Here is a 13,768-nt window from a genome sequence, read left to right as displayed (position 1 = left end):
CATTGTTCTGGGGCAACTGAACTACATAATTTGTGAAAAATAATAAGATGTTTATAATTCAAGGGTTTTTTTTTTTTGGGGGGGGGGGTTGGGTTTTAACCGTCTTCCTCATGGATACTGGTCAGATTCGTTTGCCCTGGGCCACAACAGGAACTCCAGATTTTCAAATTTTTATCTTACATCCAGACCTCTCCCATGAATTCCAGACCCGTGTATCCAACTGCCTGCAGAAGATTTCCACTTAGATGGCTAACAGGCATCTCAAATTTAACAGGTCCAAAACTGAGCCCTCATAGTCCCTTCTAACCTGCTCCTCCCTTTTCAGTTAAAGGCAACTCGGTTCTTTAAGTTTCACAGGCCAAAGAACCTTGGAGTCATCTGTCCCTTCTCTCTTTATCACATATTCCATATCCAATATGTTAGGAAACACCATTGTCTCTACCTTCAAAATATGAGATCGCAAGCACTTCTCACCACCTCCACTGCTACTCCGCTGTCCAAGCTGCCATCATCTTTTGCCTGGATTGCTACAGGTCTCCTAAGGTCTTGCACTGCTGCCCTTGCTCATCTTTAGTCCACTCAGCTGGAAAGGGATCCGGTGATATTTTCAGATTTTACTCTGCTATGCTCAGAATCCTGCAGAACCCTCCACCCCAATCAGTAAATAGATGCCAAAGTTCATACCAGGTCCTACAAAGCCTCCCCCACTTCTCTAGGTTCATCTCCTATCCCTCCTTCTGCTCATCTACTATAGCTTAAATGGGACAGTTCCTTAAATGGGACAGGCACAATCCTGTCCTTTGTACCAGCCATACCCTCTGTTAGAATACTCTTTCCCCAGGGCTCATGAGACTAGCACCATTAATTCCTTCACATATTATTCAAAGGTAAATTTCCAGTAACTATGAATAATGGCAGTTGTTAAATAGATTTATTGTGGTGATCATTTTATTATATATATAAATATCAAATCATTATGGTATATACCTGAAACTAACAATGTTATATGCCAATTATGCCTCAATTTAGAAAAGAAGCTCTTAAAGAGCTTTTTCTAAATACTGTATCAGTGGAAAAATAAAATCTTATACATCAAAAAAAGTAAATTCTTCTGAAGCCTTCCATTGACAACACAACCTAAATTTCAACCTGTCACTCTGATACCTAATAATCCCATTCCTTGCTTTATGTTTTTGAGATACAAATGAGATACAACATTAGCTTGTGGTATACAATATAATGATTTGATAGTTGTATGTAGTGAGAAGTGGTCACCAAATTAAGTTTATTTGACATCCGTCCTATTCGCAGCTATGAATTTTTTCCTTGTAACAAGAACTTTTAAAGATCTCTTGTAACTTTCAAGTATACTATGCAGTATAATTAACTATAGTCACTGTATTGTACATTTTATCCCCATGACTTAATTTACCTTGCAGCTGAAAGTTTGTGCTTTTTAACCCCCTTCACCCATTTGGCCCACTCGCCCTGCCCCCGACCCCTGTTCTACAACCACCAATCTGATCCCTGTACCCATGAGCTCTTTTTCTTATATTTCACACATAAGTGAGATCATATGGATTTATCCTTCTCTGTCTGACTCATTTCATACTGCACAATGCCTTCATGGTCCATCCACGTTGTCAAAAATGGCAAAATTTCCTTATGCTTTATGGCTGAATAATATTCCATTGTGTGTGTGTGTATCTCACAGTTTCTTTACCCATTCATTGGTTGATGGACACTTAGGTTCTGTATCTTGGCTATTTATTGCAAATAATGCTGCAATGAATTTGGGGGAGTATATATCTTTCCAAGTTAATGTTTTCATTTTCTTTGGAAATACCCATAAGTAGAATTGCTTATCATGTGGTAGTTCTATTTTTAATTTTTTGATGAACCTTCATACTGTTTTCCAGAGGGACTGCACCAATTGACATTCCCATAAAGAGTTCCCCTTTAAAACTCCACATCCTTGCCAACCCTTGTTATTTCTTGGCTTTTTGATGACAGCCATTTGAACAGATATGAGGTTCTCATTGTGGTTTTGATACATGTCCCTGATGTTGAGCATCTTTTTATGTACCTCTTGTCCATCTGTCTATGTCTTCCTTGGAAAAAATGTTAATTGAAGTCCTCTGTCCTTCCTGCTCTATTTTTGTCCTTGGCACACATCACGGTCTAACATACTACATATTTTACTTATTTGTTGTCAATTTCCCCTAGCCAAAGGTAAGCTCTGCTGGGTGAGCAAATTCTGTCTAATTTGTTCACTGCTATTTCTTTGGTATTTAGAACAGTGTCATGAACATAGAGAGCACTCAAAACATATTTACTGAATGACAGAATTTCTCAGTGCACTTTACACTATCTCAATCAAAGGAAAGAATGGGTATAAAACAGGGGGAGGGGACATACAACTAAAGAAAATTCTAACAAATAAGGGCTATAATTATAGCTTCCATTTATTATGCCTTTCAATCATTTACTCATAATTGTCTAATTGCATTCTTGATGAATAATACCTGGGTTCAACAAAAAAGGAGGGAATGCACTAAGCAAAGTTCTTTTATTTTTCATGACGTTCCTCTTTTGATTTTGAGTCTTTACTCTCCTGGAGTCCTAACAGAACTGCATCAGCTTCTAGGATAGTTGTATCTGTTGTTGCTCCCAGGAACCTAGATGTGAGTTCAAGATCTAATAGTCGCAGTCGGACTCTGGTTCCTTTCTGGTATTTCCTAAATAGTAAGGGAAAAAAAATGCCATTAATTCTGTATGTCATAAAATGAACAACTAGTTTGAAGTAAAATCCAAATTCTAATTTTAATTTGTGTTGGCTCAAGATAAAGAAATTAACACTAGTACCTGAGAAATAGTTGTTTTTGACAGAAAAGCAATTTAGCTGTATCAGAATTTTCACCTCAAAGTTGCCTTTACAGATTTTATAACCAGAATAAAAATGTATTCCAAACTGAAATTCAAACAAATCCGTTCTTGAAACTGACATTTATTTTAATGTCATTCATTTTTAAAGTCAAAGAGTACCAAAGGGAAAAAATGTTTTCAGAAACATTTTGTCTTCTAAAATTAAAATCTTCTTTTAAATAAAAGAAATTTTACAAACAGAAAATGGAAAAAAGTCTAAGTGCAAGGTACTTAGTATTGGGGATCTACTGTAATTAAAAGATAATGCTGGCTATGACATGCATGATGGCTCAATTTGGTCAACAAATATTCAAGTATTTTACAAAACCAAATGAAAACTGATACTCATATGTCTTTTTCCTTGATCAATTATTTCATGAGTTTAATATCAAGATTATGAAAAGGTATTAGACAGTGAAAATATCTCTACTGAATGAAAACCACAGATCTTTTAAAATCTAAACTATATACCTTAAGTACTCTAATTTTAACAGTGAAATTAAAATAATTTTATATAAACAGAAAATGAAGAAACAAAGTTCTCCAAAAGAGAAAACCAGCAAAGGAAACCAAAAATAAGACAAAAAGACAACATACCGAATGGGAGAAAATAGTTTCAAATGATGCAACCAACAAGGGCTTAATCTATAGAATATACTTATACAACTCAACAGCAAAAAAGCCAATCACCCAATGGAAAGATGGGCAAAAGACCTGAATAGACATTTTTCCAAGAAAGATGTACAGATGGCTAACAAGCACATGAAAAAATGCTCAACATCACTGATTATTAGAGAAATGCAAATCAAAACTACCATGAGACACCACCTCACACCAGTCAGAATGGCCGTCATTAATAAGTCCACAAATAACAAATGCTGGAGGGGGTGTGGAGAAAAGGGAACCCTCCTGCACTTTTGGTGGGAATGTAAGCTGGTATAACCACTATGGAGATCAGTATGGAGATACCATAGAAATCTATACCTAGAACTACCATATGACCCAGCAATCCCACTCTTGGGCATATATCCAGAAAAAACTTCTTAAAAAAGACATATGCATCTGCATGTTCATTGCAGTTCTATTCACAATAGCCAAGACATGGAAACAACCCAAATGTCCATCGACAGATGATTGGATTCGGAATAAGTGGTATATATACACAATGGAATACTACTCAGCCATAAAAAAGAACAAACTAATGCCATTTGCAGCAACATGGATGGAACTAGAGACTCTCACACTGAGTGAAGTAAGTCAGAAAGAGAAAGACGAATATCATATGATATCACTTATATCTGGAATCTAAGGCACAAATGAACTTTCCACAGAAAAGAAAATCATGGACTTGCAGAATAGACTTGTGGTTGCCGAGGGGGAGGGGGAGGGAGGGGGGTGGTTGGGAGCTTGAGGTTAATAGATGCAGACTATTGCCTTTGGAATGGGTTAGCAATGATATCCTGCTGTGTAGCACTGGGAAATACACCTAGTCACTTATGATGGAGCATGATAATGTGTGAAAATAGAATGTGTACATGTAACTGGGTCACCATGCTATATAGTAGAAAAAAAAAGTTGTACCGGGGAAATAACTATTTAAAAAAATAAAAACAAAATCTAAATATATACCTTAAGTACTCTAATTTTAAAATTGAAATTAAAATAATTTTATATAAACAGAAAATGAAGAAACAAAGTTCTCTAAAAGAGTCACCGGAAAATGATTTTGGTAGAACATACAATGAAGAGTCTCCATATAATGTTTGATTAGGTATTCTGAAGGAAGTTATAGGTGGTTCATTAAGTAAATGTATAGGCTATTTGGCTTTTTATTTTTAAGTTATTTTTTTTTCTGATTATAGGAGGAAATGTGCTTTTGTAAAATCTGGAAAATCATGACATTAGTCACATTTCCTAGTTCTTCTATGCGCATGTATGTGTATATGCGTGTGTATATTTATGTTTTCTATCTGACAGCATAGATATTTTCTGTCTTTGTTTAAAAAAATTAGAGATATCCTAGAATATTAATTAAGGTATAGTTTTGTATTCTTAGAAAACAGCAATTATAGAACATATTTCATATAAATTAACCACAGGAAAATAGGGTTAGTTCTCAGACAAGGTAAAGCTGAACACTATTTTCTACATTACTTGGATCTGTAACCTGTGTTCTAGTGGATCTTTCCAGTTGTCCTCACAGCACTACTCATAGTGGTTCATTTAATCAGCTTTGATTCAGGCTGCCCTTCTCCCTACCCTTGTCCCCTGCAACATACAATTAGTTATTATTTTGTTCATTTTCAAACACATATTTCTTGAGCTTGGTCCTTTAAGTCTCCTGATCCTTAGCTAAAGGTTGAGGTATGACAAGATCCCTCCCAGTCTCCTCTCACTATGGGCTCCACACTGCTCTGCTTACATGGAAATGGCCTAAAGTCCATTCCCACACTTCTACTCCTCTGCACCTTTGCTTCTGTTGCCAGCACAGCTCGGACTTTCCTTCTCAATAAGTCCTATTGATTCCTAAGTATCCAGGTAGGATGCATCAAATTCAGCTCCCAAGAGCCTCATGTTTCTCTTACTAGAATGAAGATTCTGTCACTGGAACTCCCCAGGTAGATAAAGATTTTGTAGTCAGACTTGGATTCAAATCTGAACCCTGATACTACTAGTTGGGTAGTCTTGAGAAATCAACTTTCTCAGAACCTCAATTTCCTTACCTATAGAACAGATTTTGACCCTTCACAGGTTTGCTGGGAGAGTTGAATGGGATAATATATTGATTATATTATCAATCATAGTAAGCACAGCAGAGTAAGTATAAATGTCAGTGCCCTTGATTTAGTTATCTATGACTGGTTATCTATGAAAATCTATGATTTCTCATTAGACTCTATGCTCCCCCAGATCTGGCACTGTACTTCCCTCTGTATCCTTCCAGTGCCAATGCAACAGATACTCAAATGTCTGGCAGTAAATTAATTAAGGAGATGCTTGCTGACAAAAGCCACCACACCTCACCGATTATCTAGACTTTCTGGAAAATTCTCTTGGCTTTAGCAGCTGTGTGGCTTGGTTTATTTACTTAACCTCTCTGAAGTTTGCTTGGCATAATGCCTGGTACACCGTAGCTAATAAATGTTGGGGTTTTTTTTTCTCTTTCTATTGTTCATAGTTAGCCTATTTCTTTTTACTTATTTTTAGGAGTATTACTCAGAGGTGCACTATAAACTAACCATGATGAAGGGGAACAGTGACTTTTTATAAAAAGAATTGAACATTCACAAACATTTGGGACAACATTTCTCAGCATAGTAACACTGAAGGTGAAGCTCTTGGTGTAGACAGTTCTGTGTCATATAAATGCTAACGATCTCTTGTTAAAAAATAAAATAGGGAGCTCCCATTGTGATGCAGCAGAAACAAATCCTACTAGCATCCATGAGGAAGCGGTTCAATCCCTGGCCTCACTCAGTGGGGAGAAGATCTGGTATTGCCATGAGCTGTGGTGTAGGTAGAAGAGGAGGCTCAGATCCTGCATTGTTGTGGCTGTGGTTACAAGGCGACAGCTACAGCTCTGACTCGACCCCTAGTCTGGGAACTTCCATTCGCCAAGGGTGTGGCCCTAAAAAGCACAAATTAATTGGTTAATTAAAATAAAAAACACCATGAATGACCAGTGTGCTTGGTAACTTATGGAAAGCAAAACTGTCCTATTTTTAGGTCCCATAGCCTTTAATAATATAAGGGTTTTGCCATCATCTCTAAAAATTAGGGAAATTCTAGAAGTTACCCAGTTAGTTGGTAAAGGAGATGAAAAGCCAACTGCAGGCCTTTATGTATGCCAAATGAATGAAGAATTATCCACATGCACATACTGTGCACTAAACAAAACACTTCTAGAAGATTCTCGGACTTCTGCTATCTGGAAGTAGCTGTTTCTATTTCCCTGGCACTTAATTTTCACTCTGCATTATTTCTATGATATCTTCCCTAGCAGACTATAAGCTGGTTAAGGGCACGGCTGGAATCACATCTATATCTCCTGTGGTATCGTGATGTATACCATTCACTCAATGGAACCTTTTATGCTGTGGTTTTTCACTTCCCAGGACATCAGAAGCACCTGGGGTGCTTATTAAAGATGCAAATGAGGGAAGCAACCCCAGAGAGTAAGCTGGCAAATCTGAGGTGGGAATTGGGCATTTGACCTTTTATCAAGCTTCCCAGGTGATTCTGATGCAGTCTTCTCTGAACAACATTTGAGAAATATCTGGCCTAGTGTTGTATACAGAATATAACATCCTACACACATACACACACACAGCCAGTAAAATGAGGACCTCTGACAGAACTTTGTGGTCACCATTAACAGCCTTCGGGTGAGTAATTAAGATAAACAAACAAACAAAAAGAAGTCAGGCAATGACAATATATAATTGCAAAATGCATCTAAAAAGAATCGCTTGAACAAAGCCCACTCACAGCTGGTGGGGAGGGAGGGCTGCCTCTCCCACATACAGACTGTCCTTTCTGAAAAATGACATAGAAACATTAGCATCTTTCGCCCTCAACAGGAACAGCAGCCATACAATTAAAGTGGAGTTTATCCTTGCTTTAACTTTGGGACACTTTATTAAGGGGAAATGAAGAAATAAGTAATGTATTTCTGAGAACTCCATTTCTGCCAATGTAATTGGAGGTGAACCTTCAGTACCACAGTCTTTGATAATCACTTATTACTACTTAGTCTTCCCATTTGGGTTTCCATTGTTCCCCATAACAAGATTTAAAATGAATATGCCAGTAAGCTCTTTAAGCTCTTTCCCAAGATTGTTCATACAGTTGTTGGTTTTTTTTGTTTTTTTTTTGACTTTGACTTTGGCTTCGTTGATGTATAATTGACATACAAAAATTTGTAAGATACTTAAAGGGTACATCATGGCAATTTGATATACTGTTTCATCATAAAAGGATTCCCCGAATGGAGTGATCACATCCATCCCCTCACATAGCTGTTTTTTGGTTTTGTTTTGTTTTTGATAAGAACATTTAAGCTCTACTCTCAGGAAATTTCAACTATACACTACATTGTTTTTAACTCTAGTCCTGTGATGTACGTTAGGTCCTCAGACCTTAGCAGTTGTAGAGCTGAAAGTCTGTACCCTTTTACCAACTTCTCCTGTTTTCCCCATCCCCTGGCAACCACTTTCTACTGTTTCTATGAATTTGACTTTTTTTTTAACTCCACATATAAGTGATACCATGCAGACTTTGTCTTTCTCTAGCTGACTTATTTCACTTAGGCATAATGCCCTCAAGGGGCACTCATGTTGTCACAAAGGGCGGGACTTGGTTTGGCCTCTGGAAAAATTTTGTTCTCTCTCAGTCCCAGTCTAAGCCTAACAACTCTACTTCTTGAGATGGTTTCTTTTTAATAATAATAGTAATAAGAAGAAAAGAGTTATTGAGAATTCGTGTACCTGACACTGATCTAAGTGCTTCATGTGTTATACAAGTCAGTCTTCACACAACCCTATTCAGCAGGTACCTCTGTCATCTCATCCTAAGAAGCACAAGAGGTGAAGTCACATGCCAGGATTCAGGCTCTTGAAGTCTGGCTCTAGAGCCTTTATTCTTTATTAATGTTTTGTTATGAAATAACTTTCTTAAGATTTTTAAAAATTTTATTGACGTGTAACTGACTTACAATGTGGTGTTAATTTCTGTCACATAGCAAAGTGACTCAGTTTTATACATTCCTTATGATATACAGTTGGACCTTGCTGTTTATCCATCCTATACATGCTAGTTTGCTTCTGCTAATCCTAAACTCCCAATCTTTCCCTCCCCCTCCCCCTTGGTATGCAGTTTCTAAGTGGTCATTTTATTCAAAGGTTTTGGCCTAAGTAAAAAAAAAGCCAGAAGAGGCAATGTGGTGGTTAGGAGTGTGGACTTTAGAGCCAGAGGACTAGGTATGTGCCCAGCTCTATTGCATAAATATACAACTCTGAGCTAGTTACTTGATCTCTCTTTTTCAGCTTCCTCATTTGTAGAATGGGAATAATAATTATGTCTTCTCCTAGGTTGGTTCTTATAAGCATGAAATGAGTTAGCATCTTATAAATGCTTATCAATGTTAGCTATCATCATCAATCACTACCACCACCATCACAATCAAAACAAACCCAGTGGCACCTGATATTTCAGCCTTGGCGTGATGGAGAATACAAAAGCACTTCTAGATATAATTCCAAGCTACAATTAAATCAATAAAGGATTCCTCTAAAAGGTAAGCTTTGGGATGGAAAAATTTCAATAATTTGTTTTGACTCAAATATGACATATACAATTGTGTAAACATTCTTCTCTTAAAAATGTATTAGAAATGTTCTACAAAAAAAGAAAATTTCTGGACTTCCCGTTGTGGCTTAGCAGTAAGGAACTGGACTAGTATCCTTGAGGACGCGGGTTCCATCCTTGGCCTTGCTCAGTGGGTTAAGGATCTCGGCGTTGCTAAGCTGCAGGTCATAGACACAGCTTGGGTACTGTGTTGCCAATGCTGTGGCTGTGGCTGTGGCTGTGGTGTGGGCAAGCAGATATAGCTCTGATTCGACCCCTAGCCTGGGAACTTCCATATGCCATAGGTGCAGCTCTAAAAAGCAAAAAAAGAAAACAGTTTCTTTTAAAACGAACACTGAATTTCCCTTGAGGATGTGAGGCAAAATAGCACTGAAAAAAAGCAAGTAAAATTCAGAAAACTACACACTTAACAGTCCACATTGCCCAGCAGTAATCACAATACAACTAAAAACAAGAAAATAGAGTATAAGGTCAGTCACAAAAGGGTCACAGTGACTTATCTATTCTAGTATTCTTTTTTTGACAGTGCCTCAAGAAATACTAAGAAGCAGGTAGAGTTACCTAATTTTACCTACCTCCTATCACTTTTCCTTTTTTAATTCTTGATGGAGTTAAGCCAGCAATGAATCTATTTTTAGCACATACTATTTCTTGGAAGGGGAAGATGATCATTTCGACAGGCTCATAATTTGTTCTTGCAAGAAACATTTTTCAGCTTCTTTTTAAATTTAACATTTCAATGTAGACTTAACTTCTAATCAACCATTGCCTTTCTTCATAGACCCAACTCCATCTTCTCTATGTCTTTGTTCTATAATGAGGTTGTATTGTGCTTTTATTTTTTCCTCATTCCTTTGATTATATGTCTGGATTCTTTCTCTAAAAACTGCATAAGTGCTCATAAACATAATTTTGCTACAATTTCAAGAGGTTCACAGGTTACCTGAAGGTAATATATGGACCTCTAAGGTTAAGAAATTTTCTTCCAGATTTTAAGACTTTTTTCTTCAGGTGAAAGAAATGGGTTCTCATTCCGTCTATACAACAACATGACCTTGTGATAATTATTTCTGTTGTTTTATTTCCAATGTATTTCTTAAGGAAACCTAGGTCTTCAATGAACAAGCTCACTGGGCTACTGTTCACAGCCACATAGTTGGCAAGTGGTAGGGCCAACCTTCACCACAGCCTCACTTTCCAATGGAGATAGGACAAAAGTCCATGATGTATGTAAAGAAGGATTTTTTTCTTTCAGTTACTTTTTTAAGCTTAACCCTATTAGGAGTGAATAAAGGCAGGTGTTAAAAGAGAATCAGGTCCACAGCAGTGTAATATTTTCAATTTAAAAAATACAGAAAGGAAGAGGAAAGGGATAAATTAGAACTTTGGATTAGCAGATACAAGCTACTATATATAAAATAAACAACAAGGTCCTACTGTCTAGCACAGGGAACTAGTATTTAATACCTGTTTTTTTGTTTGTTTTTTTTTTGTCTTTTTAGGGCCACACTTGTGGCATGTGGAGGTTCCCAGGCTAGGGGTCTAATTGGAGCTGTAGTTGCTGGTCTACACTACAGCCACAGCAATGCAGGATCCCAGCCTTGTCTGTAACCTACATCACAGCTCATGGCAATGCCGGCTCCTTAACCCACTGAGTGAGACCAGGGATCGAACCAGAGTCTTCATGGATACTAGTCAGATTCGTTTCTACTGAGCCATGAAGGGAACTCCCATATTTAATATCTTATAATAAACTATAATAGAAAAGAATATGAAAGAGTGTATATATGTATAAGATCACTTTACTGCACACCAGAAACACAACACTGTAAATTTACTATACTTTGACTTAAATAATAAGTAAATAAATAAAATTAAAAACATGGTAAAAGGTATCCAACAAAGGAACAGGCTTAAAGTGACTCTTCTTACAAAGCTGAATGGGTCCACCATCTTGAATATTTATACCATAAATCTTTATTTATACCAAACTGTGCTAAATATGTTCAAGGGTGCTATTTGGTTGTCACAATAATCAGGCTGACATTTTGTAGGGTGGGTGGGATGGAGACCTTCTGTAATGCATAGGACTCCTCTGTACAACAGAGCTGCCCTGCATCGGTGCTAGATACTGAAAGCAGGTGAAAAACGTGCTTATAATTATCTAAGTCTAGAATTCTGTCTGCTAAATATAAAAAATTGTCTTTTAAAAATGAGTTTAAGAATATACTAAATTTTGAAGAATGTGATTACTGTAAATTGATGGAAGTCTGACTTTGTCTAGAATGTTAGCAAGAATGTTGTTCACTATTTCAGAAAATCACACCGCCATAAACAACACTGCCATTTCAATTTTGTATCCTGCTACACGGGCTACACATAACTTCTTCACGGTTTAAACTTTGGCTTAATCTTTGCATTGGGAAGGGATCAGTCTCCTCTACAGGTGCTAACTAAAATATATATGATTTATCTTCTCACCTTTCTGTGAAATGCATTGATAAAAACTTAATTAAAATATTAGTAATATTGATAATACCAAAACACTGCTGCCCAACAGAACTTCCTGTGATGACAGAAACATTCTATATAATGCGGTCATTGAGCACTTGAACTATGGTTAATGTGATTGAGGAACCAAGTTTCCAATTTTATTTAAGTCTCTCTTTTTTTTTTAAGACCGCATGTGCAGCATATGTAAATTCCTGGGCTAGGGGTCAAATTGGAGCTGCAGCTACAGCCTATGCCATAGCCACAGCAATGCCAAATCTGAGTTGCATCTGTAACCTAGGCTGCAGCTTGTGGCAATGCTGGATCCTTAATCCACTGAGTGAGGCCAGGGGTGGAACGTGCATCCTCATGGACACTATGTTGGGTTCTTAACTCTATGAGCCACAACAGGAATCCCAAATTTTATTGAATTTGAATTAAATTTAAATAGCCACTTGACAGTATAGCTCTAGACAATTTCAAATTGATAATGATGGAGTTCTCGTCATGGCACAGTGGAGACAAATCTGACTAGGAACCATGAGGTTGAGGGTTTGATCCTTGGCCTCACTCAGTGGGCTAAGGATCTGGCACTGCTGTGAGCTTCAGTGTAGGTAGAAGACATGGCTTGGATCTGGTGTTGCTATGGCTCTGGGGTAGGCCGGCAGCAACAGCTCCTATTGGATCCCTGGCCTGGGAACCTCCATATGCCGTGGGTGCGGCCCTAAAAAGGACAAAAGACAAAAAAAAAACCCCAAACCCCCCAAAAACCAAATTGACAATGAAAATAGTATGCATACTTGTCCTACAATATGTAATACTGTGGGAGACAGGATAGTTTTACAAGAAAAATAGCACTTAGAAATAATCTGTTGTAATAAATAGCTATTAGCAGTTAGATCCAGCAATAATAAGTCATCAGATCCATGTTTGCTATTCCTAACTCTTAAAATACTTGCTTCCTTTTTGTTATTTTCTGTATTTTTCCTCAAATCTGGACATACAGTAACAACAATCTTTTAGATATTTAGAGGTTAAAACAAAATTCTCCATAAAGATAGCATCCTCCATGTTACAGATAGAAAATTAAGATACATGGAAATCACTTGCTTAATACCACAAAGTTGTATAAAAGGATTCGTAGTTGCTTTCCTTCTCCTTTTCTTAAGTTGTCAGTTATCTCTGACCTCTTGCAAGAACTATAAACCTAATCCCTCTAGGGATGATAAGAAGTTACCATTTCATGTGGTCTCATAATGTCTTCCCTTTGAAATATAATGTAAGCCACGGTGCTGCCATTTAACTCATTATTTTCATTGTTCCCTACTAGAAAAATTGTTACTTTCAGTGGTAACAAATAATTAATTAAATTACCAGAAAAAAATCTCCAGGGCATTATTCAATGTTGACTATTTTTTACACCTGTTTTTTATTAAGAAAAAAACCCAAAAACCCAGACATCGGCCTTTTGGAAATGCTATTTTTCATATGAAAGCCACTGAATATTGCTGTCATGAAAGCAAATAGGATGTCTCCAATGAGCATGGTTCAAAATGAAAATAGCCCGTGTTTTCACTGCTTGGTATGTTTCTTTAACTTCAAGTGCTTGCCTCTGACTGATCTCTGCAAACTCCAGCCTAAATGGATTCAGTCCCCGCCTTCACCGGGGCTGCTCTCTTTCACTGAGCACTTTCACAGACCATATGCTATAGTAAGTGAGCCTGCATGTCTGAGCTGTTTAGGAAAAGGGCAATTAAATCTGCTTTTGCATTTCTGTATTAAGGACATGGCTTAAAGACTTTCCTTTGGAGAGTTTTTTGACACTCTTTCCACAGACATTCTTTAATATCTGTCAGTGCATGCTGCTAATCATTCTCTTAGACTGAAAATAGAATCTCTCTGATTAGTCCTTTGAAATACATATATTAAATAATACAAAGTCCACAAATACAAGATTTGGGCTGAACCTCAATATCGAGAGAGAATC

General features: G+C 37.2%; 1 protein-coding gene across 2 annotated transcripts in view; it reads right to left on the bottom strand.

Annotated features, from left to right (window-relative positions):
• Positions 1-2,447: 2,447 nt before the first annotated feature.
• Positions 2,448-13,768, bottom strand: part of MRPS28 (mitochondrial ribosomal protein S28) — a 96,926-nt gene continuing 85,605 nt past the window's right edge. Inside the window, exon 3 of one of the 2 annotated variants that reach the window (XM_047783694.1) lies at positions 2,448-2,738. In XM_047783694.1, the coding sequence (XP_047639650.1) occupies positions 2,570-2,738 (169 nt within the window). In that variant the 3' untranslated portion in view covers positions 2,448-2,569. The remainder of the gene's footprint in view (positions 2,739-13,768) is intronic. The other variant, XM_047783695.1, reaches the window with a different exon arrangement.

Source organism: Phacochoerus africanus, chromosome 6 (assembly GCF_016906955.1).
Source record: "Phacochoerus africanus isolate WHEZ1 chromosome 6, ROS_Pafr_v1, whole genome shotgun sequence".
Lineage (NCBI taxonomy): Eukaryota > Metazoa > Chordata > Mammalia > Artiodactyla > Suidae > Phacochoerus > Phacochoerus africanus.
Note: the sequence above shows the minus strand (reverse complement) of the source record. Positions and strands in the feature narration are given on the sequence as shown.